The sequence below is a fragment of the Pleurodeles waltl genome, chromosome 2_2, assembly GCF_031143425.1.
Source record: "Pleurodeles waltl isolate 20211129_DDA chromosome 2_2, aPleWal1.hap1.20221129, whole genome shotgun sequence".
In the NCBI taxonomy this organism is placed as follows: domain Eukaryota; kingdom Metazoa; phylum Chordata; class Amphibia; order Caudata; family Salamandridae; genus Pleurodeles; species Pleurodeles waltl.
The window spans coordinates 890,652,160-890,668,583 of NC_090439.1; the positions used below are offsets into that span (position 1 = coordinate 890,652,160).

The 16,424-nt window shown below is 48.8% G+C and overlaps 1 protein-coding gene across 8 annotated transcripts in view; it reads right to left on the reverse strand.

The window, feature by feature from the left end:
* UBR5 (ubiquitin protein ligase E3 component n-recognin 5) overlaps positions 1–16,424 on the reverse strand; it is a 1,605,594-nt gene that overhangs the window by 777,631 nt on the left and 811,539 nt on the right. For all 8 annotated transcript variants that reach the window (XM_069220579.1, XM_069220580.1, XM_069220578.1 and 5 more), the window contains one exon: positions 5,389–5,535. In XM_069220579.1, the coding sequence (XP_069076680.1) occupies positions 5,389–5,535 (147 nt within the window). The remainder of the gene's footprint in view (positions 1–5,388; positions 5,536–16,424) is intronic.

Sequence of the window (16,424 nt, forward strand, 5' to 3'; positions counted from 1 at the left end):
AGAAGAGGCCGGATGTAGAACCTCCGTTAATAAATTCTGTTTGGCCTCCGCCACCAGCAAAGGCAGTTCCAGATAGTTAGCTGCCTTTCTTACCACAGCGTGAAAAGTAGCTGCCTCCTCGGTATACTCCCCTGGAGATGACAAGTCCCACTCAGGGGAAGTATCCAGCCCACTGGCTGTGTCCAGACCATGAAGACCCTCGCCAGAGTCCTCAATCTCTCCTTCCTCCAAGACTCGTTAGTATTTCTGCTCCTCCAAGAGACGGAGAGCACGTCTTCTGGAATGCAGCCTTTCTTCGATACGCGGCGTCGACATGGCATCCGCCGAAGTGGAGGATCGGCGCCGATCTCCGGATCCATTCGACGCCATGTCCGGCGCCACAGGCAGCTTCGACGCTGAGGCAGGAGCCGGACGAAGAGAGGTGCCTCTTGAAGTCTCCGATGGTGCTGTCGGAGTCACTGAACGAAACCCCGAAGTCGACGGGATGGAAACCTCCGGGGCCGAAACCTCTGGAGCCACAGGAGCGGACATCGGAGTCGACACCGGCGCCGTGCCCACATTCCCTAAAGGGAGAAAGGGCATAAAGGGTGCTGGCCGTAGCGGCGCCGGGTCACCCAAGGTGAAAGCCAACGGCCCCGAAGGACCAGCTGGAGCACCTCCTGGAGCCATCTGCTGAAAGATGGTATACATCGCATTAAGAAATGCGGTATTATCGGCTCCAGGGGCAGGAAAAGCCAGATACTGGGGTGCCTGGATCGAAGGCGACCCCGACGCCAGCCTCGACATCTGCGACGCCGGAGAGAACACCTGGGGCTGCGTCACTTCGATCACCGAAGAAGTCTGCCCCGGCGAAGACGGCGAAGCCGGAGAAGGCAACGGCGTCGACGGATGTGGTGTGACTGTGGGACTGACCTCCCAAGTCTTTTGACGCCAAGCCGAAAGCGACCTCGATCGAGACTCCTTGCTGGAATGGCGCCGTGAATCCCTACGACGCCGGGAGTCTCGATGACGCCGATGAGACCTCGGCGAGGAAGACTTCCTATGATGCTTCTTCTCTTTCCTTTTTGACTTCGCCGTGAAGAGTTTAGCCTCTCGTTCTTTTAGGGCTTTCGGATTCATGTGTTGACATGAATCAAATGTAGCGACGTCGTGGTCGGAGCTTAAGCACCATAAACAGTCGGAGTGAGGGTCAGTAACGGACATCTTGCCCCCACACTCCCGACAGGGCTTGAAACCCGACTTCCTCTGAGACATAATAACCTCAGTGAAAATCCACGCAGCAGAAAAATACACTGTAACCGCTAAAGTAACAGTAGCTCCCTCAAAGATAACCGTTTCGAATGCACGGAAAAAAGGGAACGGACGTCGGCACGTCGGCGAGGACCTCTTATTGCCTGTATGACGTCAGACGGCGTCGCATGGGCTAATGTGACGTCCTCGTCGACGTGCAGAAGCTAGGAAGAAGATTTCTGTCGAATGCTGGTGCCATGGGAGTATTCATTAGGTGAGGAATACTCATTAGGTGAGAAATCCACAGGTAGTTGTATCCATCAGAAAGGTATGGTCTTAACCTCTTCAGGGACCAAACCACAGCAAAGGCCTCCCTCTCAATGGCACTCCAACACTGCTCCCTGGGGAATAACCTCCTGCTAATAAAAACAACAGGCTGGTCAAGGCCATCATCATTGGTTTGGGATAGAACTGCTCCTATCCCATGCTCAGAGGCATCAGTCTACACAATGAACTGCTCAGAATAATCTGGAGCTTTCAAAACTACAGCACACTTTCAATCATAACTGGCTTCAACAAAAGGCAAAGCGTTAGGGGGTAACCATGCCAAGGGTGGTATTTCCCTACAGGAGTCTTCTGGAGTTTGGTAATGTAAACTTTGGCCTCACAGTCCCGTACGGCCCAGGAGTCATGCTCCAACCCTAGCCTCCATTTGTAGACATTGGAGGGTCTGTCACAGACATCAGCTTGTGACAGTCCCAACATATTTAAACCCTGTCACCTTAGGGGATGACATTTGCTCTTGCACTGTTGTAAATCTTGATGAAATCTGTGGTTGTGAAGACCCAGTAGAAGGTCCTGTATCATGTCAAAAGCAGCAGGTTCAGATTCATGTCTGAAGGAGCAAAAAGAAAGGAATTGAAGTCATTGTGCTTGAGGTTGAGCTTATATGAGCTTCTGAAGAGAGAGGACAACGCGCAGAGATGGACAACGCAAGTGTAAGGAAATGCCTCCTTGGCATAGTTACCCCCTGACTTTTTTCCTTTGATGATGCTAAGTTTTGATTTGAAAGTGTGCTGAGGCCTGCAAACCAGGCCCCAACACCAGCGTTCTTTCCCTAACCTGTACTTTTGTTTCCACAATTGGCACACCCTGGCATCCAGGTAAGTCCCTTGTAACTGGTACCCCTGGTACCAAGGGCCCTCTCTAAGGGCTCTAAGGGATGCAGCATGTCTTATGCCACCCTGGGGACCCCTCACTCAGCACAGAAACAATGCTTGCCAGCTTGTGTGTGCTGGTGAGGACAAAACGAGTAAGTCAACATGGCACTCCCCTCAGGGTGCCATGCCAACCTCACACTGCCTATGCAGTATAGATAAGTCACCCCTCTAGCAGGCCTTACAGGCCTAAGGCAGGGTGCACTATACCATAGGTGAGGGCACCAGTGCATGAGCACTGTGCCCCTACAGTGTCTAAGCCAAACCTTAGACATTGTAAGTGCAGGGTAGCCATAAGAGTATATGGTCTGGGAGTCTGTCATGCACGAACTCCACAGCACCATAATGGCTACACTGAAAACTGTGAAGTTTGGTATCAAACTTCTCAGCACAATAAATGCACACTGATGCCAGTGTACATTTTATTTTAACATTCACCCCAGAGGGCACCTTAGAGGTGCCCCCTGAAACCTTAACCGACTATCCGTGTAGGCTGACTAGTTCTAGCAGCCTGCCACACACCAGACATGTTGCTGGCCACATGGGGAGAGTGCCTTTGTCACTCTGTGGCTAGTAACAAAGCCTGTACTGGGTGGAGGTGCTTCACACCTCCCCCTGCAGGAACTGTAACACCTGGAGGTGAGCCTCAAAGGCTCACCCTCTTTGTTACAGCACCACAGGGCACTCCAGCTAGTGGAGTTGCCCGCACCCACTGACCACGGCCCCACTTTTGGCGGCAAGGCCGGAGGAGATAATGAGAAAAACAAGGAGGAGTCACTGGCCAGTCAGGACAGCCCCTAAGGTGTCCTGAGCTGAGGTGACTGACTTTTAGAAATCCTCCATCTTGCAGATGGAGGATTCCCCCAATAGGGATAGGAATGTGACCCGCTCCCCTTGGGAGGAGGCACAAAGAGGGTGTACCCACCCTCAGGGCTAGTAGCCATTGGCTACTAATCCCCCAGACCTAAACACGCCCTTAAATTTAGTATTTAAGGGCTCCCCAGAACCTAGGAACTCAGATTCCTGCAACCTAAGAAGAAGAGGACTGCTAAGCTGAAAAATCCTGCAGAGAAGACTGAGACACCAACTGCTTTGGCCCCAGCTCTACCGGCCTGTCTCCCCCCCCTTCTAAAGACACTGCTCCAGCTACGCTTTCCCCAGGGACCAGCGACCTCTGAAGCCTCAGAGGACTGCCCTGCTCTAGAAGGACCAAGAACTCCAGAGGACAGCGGCCCTGTTCACCAAAGACTGCAACTTGGAAACAAAGAAGCAACTTTGAAACAACTTGCGTTTCCCGCCGGAAGCGTGAGACCTGACACTCTGCACCCGACGCCCCCGGCTCAACTTGTGGAGAACAATCACTTCAGGGAGGACTCACTGGCGACTGCGAGACCGTGAGTAGCCAGAGTTGCCCCCCCCTGAGACCCCACAGCGACGCCTGCAGAGGGAATCCCGAGGCTCCCCCTGACCGCGACTGCCTGCTTCTAAGATCCGACGCCTGGTAAAGACTCTGCACCCGCAGCCCCTAGGACCTGAAGGATCCGAACTCCAGTGCAGGAGTGACCCCCAGGAGGCCCTCTCCCTTGCCCAGGTGGTGGCTACCTCGAGGAGCCCCCCCCGTTGCCTGCATCGCTGAAAGAGACCCCTTGGTCTCCCATTGAAACCTATTGAAAACCCAACGCGTGTTTGCACACTGCACCCGGCCGCCCCTGTGCCGCTGAGGGTGTACTTTCTGTGCTGACTTGTGTCCCCCCCCGTTGCCCTACAAAACCCCCCTGGTCTGCCCTCCGAAGACACAGGTACTTACCTGCTGGCAGACTAGAACCGGGGAACCCCCTTCTCCATTGAAGCCTATGCGTTTTGGGCACCACTTTGACCTCTGTACCTGACCGGCTCTGAGCTGCTGGTGTGGTAACTTTGGGTTGCTCTGAACCCCCGACGGTGGGCTACCTTGGACCCAAACTTGAACCCCATAGGTGGTTTACTTAACTGCAAAAACTAACAAACTCTTACTCCCCCCAGGAACTGTTGAAAATTGCAGTGTCTAGTTTTAAAATAGCTATATGTGATTTATGTGAAAAGTGTATATGCTATTTTGCTAATTCGAAGTTCCTAAAGTCGCTACTACCTGCAATACCTTTCATTTAAAGTATTACATGTAAATCGTGAACCTGTGGTTCTTAAAATAAACTAAGAAAATATATTTTTCTATATAAAAACCTATTGACCTGGAATTGTCTTTGAGTGTGTGTTCCTCATTTATTGCTTGTGTATGTACAACAAATGCTTTACACTACTCCTTTGATAAGCCTACTGCTCTACCACACTACCACAAAATAGAGCATTAGTATTATCTCTTTTTGCCACTATCTTACCTCTAAGGGGAACCCTTGGACTCTGTGCATACTATTCCTTACTTTGAAATAGTGCATACAGAGCCAACTTCCTACAGCAAGCTACAGGCACACAGGAGTACTGTTCTAAAGGTTTCTGGAATGCTGTCCAATGTCTAGCGTGAGGAATCATCGGTTACATTTATAAATCAAAAATATGGATTTCACATACCTGCAAAGATATTCTACCTTTTTTTGAATTCTGAAAAAGTTAGATGATGAAGAAATACACAATATTTGAAGGATCAATTAGCATGGACTAGGGGGAAATGAAACTAGAAAGTCAAGATGCCCTTTGCTATGGTTACATTGTTACTTCCTTTCTCCTGGTTGGAACTGGTTCACTACAAGTAACTCAGACTACTTAACAGTTTATAAAGTGCATAAACACAGTACACTTTAAAATATGAAGATCAGTAGAAACACAATTTCATTTAACTGCTGCAAAGTAAGCCTCTGAACTGTGACAAAATAAGTACATTAACAGAAAATGCACACATTCCACTATACTAATGATATGTTCATACACACTCACAAGACAAACGTACCTGCTGTTTGGCATAGTCACTAGATTGGTGGTAGTAAGCAGTCTGTAAAGCAAATCCAGCCGAGCCGACTTCTGGCCGGCAATTAATGTTTTGCATTTACATTTTTCCCAGCAGTCACAATAGGCTGTTGGAGATGTCCTTTTAAGTCTAAAAACAGAAAACTTATTTAGTGGGAAGCATTCTTGAAATAAAGAATTTCAGGTTAGAAACAAAAATTATCATTGATGAAAGGAGGAAGAATTGGAATTTCAAAAAAAGTTGGCAACTAAATAGTACTGATCAATTCAAAAGAGATTCACCAATCACTACTTTGCAAGTTCCTCTAGTAAACGGCCAATGAGACATTAGATATTAACAACACAGAAGGATGAAGTTACCATAATGAGAACTCAGTTTCTTCTACAGGAATCTGGACACTTAGCCTACTTCGCCATGTAGATCTAGTCACTTAGAGGAGAGTTCCTCAAGAAAGTGTCAGGAATGTTTTCAGGTACACCGTATGCAAGGTATTAAGGGGTAGAAGAGTAATGTCCTGGGTAGGTACTGACATATAACAAGAGTCCGGCCTTACAATAGTGACGCAATTAAATTGGAGCTAAACGGTAAACCTTTAAAGTACTTAAATATGATGTAGTAGCAAAATTGAGCAGTAAGGCTTATTCTAAAAGGTGGGGGGAGATTGGAAACAAGCATTCAGTCAGACAATGTAGGTAATGAATACTGTGTCCAGTCATTGCTGTATCCTTGAAAAAGAAAAATACGGTATTTAGCAGGTAGGTAAACAAAACAGGTAAAATTAAAATCTACAAGGAGAACATGAAAGGAGAGAATGGTATCATCATGAGGGGCAAATATAAGGGCCCAAGCCTTAGGATAGCTCTTTAGAGCTATTTTTTGCATTTCTTAAAACATTGACCCTATGGCCAATCATATGGTGCTTAATTCGATCCACTCCTTGATATCCAGAGACGCTCATTGCTCAGGCTCTTCATGGACCCCGAAGGTAGGGGGGCCTGGACCAATGTATGTCCTCTGTACCACTCTGGCACCACGGGTTCCATAGAAGTTATCAGTCCTAAAAACAATATAGGTCCAGAATAAAAGGTGGCACTGCCCCTGGACTCCTCACCTGTATCCTGATAAAGGTTTCATAGTCACTGGTCCAGTAGGAATTTCCTGCTAAAGAGGAAATGTAAGGAAATGCCTTCCTTGACATGGTTACCCCCTGCCTTTTTGCCTTTTGTTGATGCCAGCTATGAGTGAAAGTGTGCTGGAACTCTGCTAACCAGGCCCCACCACCAGTGTTCTTTCACAAAACTGTACCTTTGTTCCCACAATTAGCACAGTCCTGGCACACAGATAAGTCGGTTGTAAATGGTACCCCTGGTACCAAGAGCCCTGTTGCCAGGGAAGGTCTCTAAGGACTGCAGCATGTCTTATGCCACCCTCGGGACTCCTCACTCAGCACATGCACACTGACTCACAGCTTGTGTGTGCTGGTGGGAAGAAAATGACTAAGTCGACATAGCACTCCCCTCAGTGTGCCATGCCCACCTCTCACTGCCTGTGGCATAGGTAAGTCAACCCTCTAGCAGGCCTAACAGCCCTAAGGCAGGGTGCACTATACCACAGGTGAGGGCATATGTGCATAAGCACTATGCCCCTACAGTGTCTAAGCCAAACCTTAGACATTAAGTGCAGGGTAGCCATAAGAGTATATTGTCTGGGAGTTTGTCAAACAAACTCCACGGTTCCATAATGGCTACACTGAAATCTGGGAAGTCTGGTATCAAACTTCTCAGCACAATAAATGCACACGGATGCCAGTGTGAGATTTATTGTAAAATACACCCAGAGGGCATCTTAGAGATGCCCCCTGAATACCAGTCCGACTCCTAGTGCTAAGCTGACCAGTTTCTGCCAGCCTGCCACAACCAGACGAGTTTCTGGCCACGTGGGGAGAGTGCCTTTGTCACACTGTGGTCACGAACAAAGCCTGTTCTGCGTGGAGGTGCTTCTCACCTCCCCCTGCAGGAACTGTAACACCTGGCGGTGAGCCTCAAAGGCTCATGCCTTTTGTTACAGCACCCCAGGGAATCCCAGCTAGTGGAGATGCCCACCCCTCCGGCCACTGCCCCCACTTTTGGCGGCAAGGCAGGAGAGGATAATGAGAAAAACAAGGAGGAGTCACCCACCAGTCAGGACAGCCCCTAAGGTGTCCTGAGCTGAGGTGATCGCTGCCTTTAGAAATCCTCCATCTTGAGATTGGAGGACTCCCCCAATAGGATTAGGGATGTGCCCCCCTCCCCTCAGGAAGAAGGCACAAAGAGGGTGAAGCCACCCTCCAGGACAGTAGCCATAGGCTACTGCCCCCCAGAGCTAAACACACCACTAAATTTAGTATTTAGGGTCCACCCGGAACCCAGGGAATCAGATTCCTGCAACCTACACAAAGAAGGACTGCTGACCTGAAAGCCCTCCAGAGACGACGGAGACGACAACTGACTTGGTCCCATACCTACCGGCCTGTCTCTAGACTCAAAGAACCTGCACAGCGACGCATCCGACAGGGACCAGTGAGTGACCTCTGAGTACTGCCCTGAAACCGAAGGACCAAGAAACTCCTGAGAACAGCGGTACTGTACACCAACAGCAACATTTTTGCAACAAAGAAACAATTTTCAAAGAACTCTCCCTTCCCGCCGAAAGCATGTGACTTCTCACTCTGCACCTGACACCCCCGGCTCGAGCTCCAGAGAACAAACACTGCAGAGAGGACTCCCAGGCGACTGCAACGACATAAGTAACCTGAGTCGAACCCCCTGCCCCCCCACAGTGATGCCTTCAGAGAGGATCCAAAAGCTCCCCCTGACCACGACTGCCTGTTAACAAGGAACCAGACACCTGGACAAAGCACTGCACCCACAGCCCCCGAGACCGAGAGAAACTAACCTCAAGTGCAGGAGTGGCCAGCAGGCGGCCCTCTTCCTAGCCCAGTCGGTGGCTGGCCCAAGAAGCCCCCATGTGCCCTGCCTGCATCACCTAAGTGACCCCCGGGTCCCTCCATTGCTTCCTATAGCAAACCTGACACCTACGTTGGACACTGCACCCGGCAGCCCCTGAGCCGCTGAGGCTGTGTTTTGTGTGCCTGTTTGTGTTCCCCCCAGTGCTCTACAAACCCCTCCCTGGTCTGCTCCTGAGGACGCGGGTACTTACCTGCAGCGGACCGGAACCAGAGCACCCCTGTTCTCCATAGGTGCCTATGTGTTTTGGGTCCTCCTTTGACCTTTGCACCTGACCGGCCCTGTGATGCTGGTGTGGTGACTTTGGGGTTGACTTGAACCCACAAAGGTGGGCTGCCTATGCCCAGGAGACTGACTGTGTAAGTGCTTTACATACCTGAGAAACTTAACCATACTTACCTCCCCCAGGAACTGTTGATTTTTTCACTGTGTCCAATAGCTTATTGCCATTTTAACCTATATTGCGTGTACTGCTGCTTTAATTCAAAGTTCCATACTTACCTGTGTGAAGTACCTTGCATTTTATGTACTTTACCTCAAACCTTGAATCTTGTAGTTCTAAAGTAAATTAAGAAAATATATTTTTCTATATAAAAACTATTTGGCCTGGAGTTAGTCCTTGATTGTGTGTTCCTCATTTATTGCCTGTGTGTGCAACAAATGCTTAACAATACCCTCTGATAAGCCTACTGCTCGACCACACTACCACAAAATATAGCATTAGAATTATCTAATTTTGCCACTATCAACCTCTAAGGGGAACCCTTGGACTCTGTGCACACTATCTCTCACTCTGAGATACTATATACAGAGCCAACCTCCTACAGGAAATCTCTGGGAAATAGGAGCTTCCTTGCTTGAACAGACTGATACTGGGTGATACAGAACATGGGCAGCCACTGTCACATATCTAATCAGCAGCAAAAACCTTGTCAGAAAGCAGGAGGATGAAGCTAAAGGTGCACAGGAGGGCGAGCCAACCAATGCATGCGAGGGGATCACAGACAATTCTCCCAAAAATTCTTGAGTGGCATCAAGCCACTTGAGACTTGTGTGGCACAAATGGCGAACAACACACTCACCAATTGAGTCTAACCCCAAGGGGGATAGGGTTAGAAATCTCAGACAAAGAAGACATGCGTAAAGAGAGGGGTGGGGTGGGTGGTAACTGAGATGAGAAGTAACTGCTCAAGGCTGGAGAGCAATTAGAGTTCAAATTCAACACGGAGAGGTCTGTTGAAGGGATTGCAGGATGACGAAGTCTCAATACATCAGATTGGACATTTGGTAACATAGTTGAATGGTATGACAAATTATGCTATATTAACTACAACTGTGCCTTGTATGTATACATATAGCTGTGCCTTCACTGGTCAGGGAAATGTACCATTCTAGCCCATGCAGAAATATACATCTGGATCCATAAGTGTTGCAATTCTAATCCAGACATCAACTTCCTTTATGGTGCTAAAGTCACAGGTGCCTAGTTTTGGCAGCTTTGTGATAGTGGCTGGGCGGTGGGATGGGGAATTGGTGCTTTTGCAGCCTGGCAGGAAGGTGGACAAGCTGTAATGGACTAAATAGGAGCCCTGCTTATCTGGATGTCTTCACTGATGAGCATACTGGGAGATATTTTAATTTGGTAATGAGTGATAGTCATAACAGATCCTCAATTTAAGGACCAGTGGGTAAGGGGCAACAAGCTGAGAGATTTTAGCGTGACTATCAGCTTGTCTGATGTATTGAGGGCAATGTACCTATGCACCACACAATCTTATTACCCAGAGTACATACCTGTAAGGAAATGCCTCCTTGGCATGGTTACCCCCTGACTTTTTGCCTTTGCTGATGCTATGTTTTGAATTGAAAGTGAACTGAGGCCTGCTAACCAGGCCCCAGCACCAGTGTTCTTTCCCTAACCTATACTTTTGTATCCACAATTGGCACACCCTGGCATCCAGGTAAGTCCCTTGTAACTGGTAACCCTGGTACCAAGGGCCCTGATGCCAGGGAAGGTCCCTAAGGGCTGCAGCATATCTTATGCCACCCTGGGGACCCCTCACTCAGCACAGACATACTGCTTACCAACTTGTGTGTGCTGGTGAGGACAAAACGAGTAAGTCGACATGGCACTCCCCTCAGGGTGCCATGCCAACCTCACACTGCCTATGCAGTATAGATAAGTCACCCCTCTAGTAGGCCTTACAGTCCTAAGGCAGGGTGCACTATACTATAGGTGAGGGCACCAGTGCATGAGCACTGTGCCCCTACAGTGTCTAAGCCAAACCTTAGACATTGTAAGTGCAGGGTAGCCATAAGAGTATATGCTCTGGGAGTTTGTCAAACACGAACTCCACAGCACCATAATGGCTACACTGAAAACTGGGAAGGTTGGTATCAAACTTCTCAGCACAATAAATGCACACTGATGCCAGTGTACATTTTATTGTGAAATACACCCCAGAGGGCACCTCAGAGGTGCCCGCTGAAACCTTAACCAACTACCTGTGTAGGCTGACTGGTTTTAGCAGCCTGCCACACTCAAGACATGTTGCTGGCCCCATGGGGAGAGTGCCTTTGTCACTCTGAGGCCAGTAACAAAGCCTGCACTGGGTGGAGATGCTAACACCTCCCCCAGGCAGGAGCTGTAACACCTGGCGGAGAGCCTCAAAGGCTCACCCCCTTTGTTCCAGCACCACAGGCCACTCCAGCTAGTGGAGTTGCCCGCCCCCTCCGGTCACGGCCTCACTTTTGGCGGCAAGGATGGAGGAAATAATGAGAATAACAAGGAGGAGTCACTGGCCAGTCAGGACAGCCCCTAAGGTGTCCTGAGCTGAAGTGACTAACTTTTAGAAATCTTCCATCTTGCAGATGGAGGATTCCCCCAATAGGGATAGGAATATAACCCCCTCCCCTTGGGAGGAGGCACAAAGAAAATGTACCCACCCTCAGGGCTAGTAGCCATTGGCTGCTAACCCTCCAGACCTAAACACGCCCTTAAATTTAGTATTTAAGGGCTCCCCTGAACCTAAGAATTTAGATTCCTGCAACTTAAAGAAGAAGAGGACTGCTGAGCTGAAAAACCCTGCAGAGAAGAAGACAACACCAACTGCTTTGGCCCCAGCCCTACCGGCCTGTCTCCCTCCTTCGGAAGAAAACTGCTCCAGCGACGCTTTCCCCAGGACCAGCGACCTCTGAATCCTCAGAGGACTGCCCTGCTTCCAAGAGACCAAGAGTAGGAAGTTGGCTCTGTATGTGCTATTTCAAAGTAAGGAATAGCATGCACAGAGTCCAAGGGTTCCCCTTAGAGGTAAGATAGTGGCAAAAAGAGATAATACTAATGCTCTATTTTGTGGTAGTGTGGTCGAGCAGTAGGCTTATCAAAGGAGTAGTGTAGGAAGTTGGCTCTGTATGTGCTATTTCAAAGTAAGGAATAGCATGCACAGAGTCCAAGGGTTCCCCTTAGAGGTAAAATAGTGGTAAAAAGAGATAATACTAATGCTCTATTTTGTGGTAGTGTGGTCGAGCAGTAGGCTTATCCAAGGAGTAGTGTTAAGCATTTGTTGTACATACACATAGACAATAAATGAGGTACACACACTCAGAGACAAATCCAGCCAATAGGTTTTTATATAGAAAAATATATTTTCTTAGTTTATTTTAAGAACCACAGGTTCAAATTCTACATGTAATATCTCATTCGAAAGGTATTGCAGGTAAGTACTTTAGGAACTTCAAATCATCAAAATTGCATGTATACTTTTCAAGTTATTCACAAATAGCTGTTTTAAAAGTGGACACAGTGCAATTTTCACAGTTCCTAGGGGAGGTAAGTATTTGTTAGGTTAACCAGGTAAGTAAGACACTTACAGGGCTTAGTTCTTGGTCCAAAGTAGCCCACCGTTGGGGGTTCAGAGCAACCCCAAAGTCACCACACCAGCAGCTCAGGGCCGGTCAGGTGCAGAGTTCAAAGTGGTGCCCAAAACACATAGGCTAGAATGGAGAGAAGGGGGTGCCCCGGTTCCGGTCTGCTTGCAGGTAAGTACCCGCGTCTTCGGAGGGCAGACCAGGGGGGTTTTGTAGGGCACCGGGGGGGACACAAGCCCACACAGAAATTTCACCCTCAGCAGCGCGGGGGCGGCCGGGTGCAGTGTAGAAACAAGCGTCGGGTTTGTAGTGGAAGTCAATGGGAGATCTAGGGATCTCTTCAGCGCTGCAGGCAGGCAAGGGGGGGGTTCCTCGGGGAAACCTCCACTTGGGCAAGGGAGAGGGACTCCTGGGGGTCACTTCTCCAGTGAAAGTCCGGTCCTTCAGGTCCTGGGGGCTGCGGGTGCAGGGTCTCTCCCAGGTGTCGGGACTTAGGATTCAAAGAGTCGCGGTCAGGGGAAGCCTCGGGATTTCCTCTGCAGGCGGCGCTGTGGGGGCTCAGGGGGGACAGGTTTTTGTACTCACAGTCTTAGAGTAGACCTGGGGTCCCTCCTGAGGTGTTGGATCGCCACCAGCCGAGTCGGGGTCGCCGGGTGCAGTGTTGCAAGTCTCACACTTCTTGCGGGGAGCTTGCAGGGTTCTTTAAAGCTGCTGGAAACAAAGTTGCAGCTTTTCTTGGAGCAGGTCCGCTGTCCTCGGGAGTTTCTTGTCTTTTCGAAGCAGGGGCAGTCCTCAGAGGATGTCGAGGTCGCTGGTCCCTTTGGAAGGCGTCGCTGGAGCAGGATCTTTGGAAGGCAGGAGACAGGCCGGTGAGTTTCTGGAGCCAAGGCAGTTGTCGTCTTCTGGTCTTCCTCTGCAGGGGTTTTCAGCTAGGCAGTCCTTCTTCTTGTAGTTGCAGGAATCTAATTTTCTAGGGTTCAGGGTAGCCCTTAAATACTAAATTTAAGGGCGTGTTTAGGTCTGGGGGGTTAGTAGCCAATGGCTACTAGCCCTGAGGGTGGGTACACCCTCTTTGTGCCTCCTCCCAAGGGGAGGGGGTCACAATCCTAACCCTATTGGGGGAATCCTCCATCTGCAAGATGGAGGATTTCTAAAAGTTAGTCACCTCAGCTCAGGACACCTTAGGGGCTGTCCTGACTGGCCAGTGACTCCTCCTTGTTGCTTTCTTTGTTCCCTCCAGCCTTGCCGCCAAAAGTGGGGGCCGTGGCCGGAGGGGGAGGGCAACTCCACTAAGCTGGAGTGCCCTGCTGGGCTGTGACAAAGGGGTGAGCCTTTGAGGCTCACCGCCAGGTGTCACAGCTCCTGCCTGGGGGAGGTGTTAGCATCTCCACCCAGTGCAGGCTTTGTTACTGGCCTCAGAGTGACAAAGGCACTCTCCCCATGGGGCCAGCAACATGTCTCTGGTGTGGCAGGCTGCTGGAACTAGTCAGCCTACACAGACAGTCGGTTAAGTTTCAGGGGGCACCTCTAAGGTGCCCTCTGTGGAGTATTTTACAATAAAATGTACACTGGCATCAGTGTGCATTTATTGTGCTGAGAAGTTTGATACCAAACTTCCCAGTTTTCAGTGTAGCCATTATGGTGCTGTGGAGTTCGTGTTTGACAGACTCCCAGACCATATACTCTTATGGCTACCCTGCACTTACAATGTCTAAGGTTTTGTTTAGACACTGTAGGGGTACCATGCTCATGCACTGGTACCCTCACCTATGGTATAGTGCACCCTGCCTTAGGGCTGTAAGGCCTGCTAGAGGGGTGTCTTACCTATACTGCATAGGCAGTGAGAGGCTGGCATGGCACCCTGAGGGGAGTGCCATGTCGACTTACTCGTTTTGTCCTCACTAGCACACACAAGCTGGCAAGCAGTGTGTCTGTGCTGAGTGAGAGGTCTCCAGGGTGGCATAAGACATGCTGCAGCCCTTAGAGACCTTCCTTGGCATCAGGGCCCTTGGTACTAGAAGTACCAGTTACAAGGGACTTATCTGGATGCCAGGGTCTGCCAATTGTGGATACAAAAGTACAGGTTTAGGGAAAGAACACTGGTGCTGGGGCCTGGTTAGCAGGCCTCAGCACACTTTCAATTGTAAACATAGCATCAGCAAAGGCAAAAAGTCAGGGGGCAACCATGCCAAGGAGGCATTTCCTTACAGCCTGGAATTGTCTTTGAGTGTGTGTTCCTCATTTATTGCCTGTGTGTATGTACAACAAATGCTTAACACTACTCCTTTGATAAGCCTACTGCTCGACCACACTACCACAAAATAGAGCATTAGTATTATCTCTTTTTGCCACTATCTTACCTCTAAGGGGAACCCTTGCACTCTGTGCATACTATTCCTTACTTTGAATAGTACATACAGAGCCAACTTCCTACATTGGTGGATCAGCGGTGGGGTACAAGACTTTGCATTTGCTGGACTACTCAGCCAATACCTGATCACACGACAAATTCCAAAAATTGTCGTTAGAAATTGATTTTTGCAATTGAACTATTTTTCAAAATTTTTAAAAGTCCTGCTAGGGCCTTGTGTTAGTCCCTGTTAGCATTTCTTTTAGAGCTTAAAAGTTTTGTGAAAGTTTGAATTAGAACCAGAACTAGTTTTAGATTCTTAAAAATTATTCCAACTTTTAGAAGCATAATGTCTAGTACAGATGTGAATGTGGTGAAACTCGACACCACCCCTTACCTCCATCTTAAGATGAGGGAGCTAAGGTCACTCTGTAAAATAAAGAAAATAGCAATAGGCCCCAGACCTTCCAAAATACAGCTCCAGGAGCTTTTGGCAGAGTTTGAAAAGGCCAACCCCTCTGAGGATGGTATCAAAGAGGATGGAGATAGTGACTGGGAGGAAAATTCCCACCTACCAGTCCTAACTAGGGAGAACAGGGCCTCTTAAGCCCTGTCTTCAAACATAATAGTCAGAAAGGCTGTTTCCCTCACAGGAGGGTCCCATCTCTCTGAAATCACTGAGGATAACTCCAGTGAATAGGACATCCAGTTAGTCAGGATGGCCAAAAGATTGGCTTTGGAAAAACAGATCCTAGCCATAGAAAGGGAAAGACAAGAGATGGGCCTAGGACCCATCAATGGTGGCAGCAACATAACTAGGGTCAGAGATTCTCCTGACATGTTAAATATCCCTAAAGGGATTGTGACTAAATATGAAGATGGTGATAACATCACCAAATGGTTCACAGATTTTGAGAGGGCTTGTGTAACCAGAAAAGTAAACAGATCTCACTGGGGTGCTCTCCTTTGGGAAATGTTCACTGGAAAGTGTAGGGATAGACTCCTCACACTCTCTGGAAAAGATGCAGAATCATATAACCTTCTGAAGGGTACCCTGATTGAGGGCTTTGGATTCTCCATTGAGGAGTATAGGATTAGATTCAGGGGGGCTAAAAAATCCTCGAGCCAGACCTGGGTTGATTTTGTAGACTACTCAGTAAAAAAACTAGATGGTTGGATTCAAGGCAGTGGTGTAAATGATTATGATGGGCTGTACAATTTATTTGTGAAAGAACATCTGTTAAGTAATTGTTTCAATGATAAACTGCATCAGCATCTGGTAGACCTAGGACCAATTTCTCCCCAAGAATTGGGAAAGAAGGCGGACCATTGGGTCAAGACTAGGGTGCCCAAGACTTCCACAGGGGGTGACCAAAAGAAAGGGGTCACAAAGCCTCCCCAGGGGAAGGGTGGTGAGACATCCAAAAACAAAAATAGTAAAGAGTCTTCTACAGGCCCCCAAAAACCTGCACAGGAGGGTGGGCCCAGAGCCTCTTCACAAACCAATTTTGGGTACAAGGGTAAAAACTTTGATCCCAAGAAAGGCCTGGTGTTGTAGCTGTAATCAGCCTGGACACCAAACTGGAGACAAGGCCTGTCCCAAGAAAACATCACTTCTAACTCCACTCCAGCTAACACTGGAATGGCTAGTCTCCAAGTGGGATCAACAGTGTGCCCAGAGCAAATCAGGTGTCACACTGAAGCTACATTAGTCTCTGAGGGTGGGGTGGAATTAGCCACACTGGCTGCTTGGCCTCCTAACATGCAAAAATACAGGCAGCAGCTCTTAATTAATG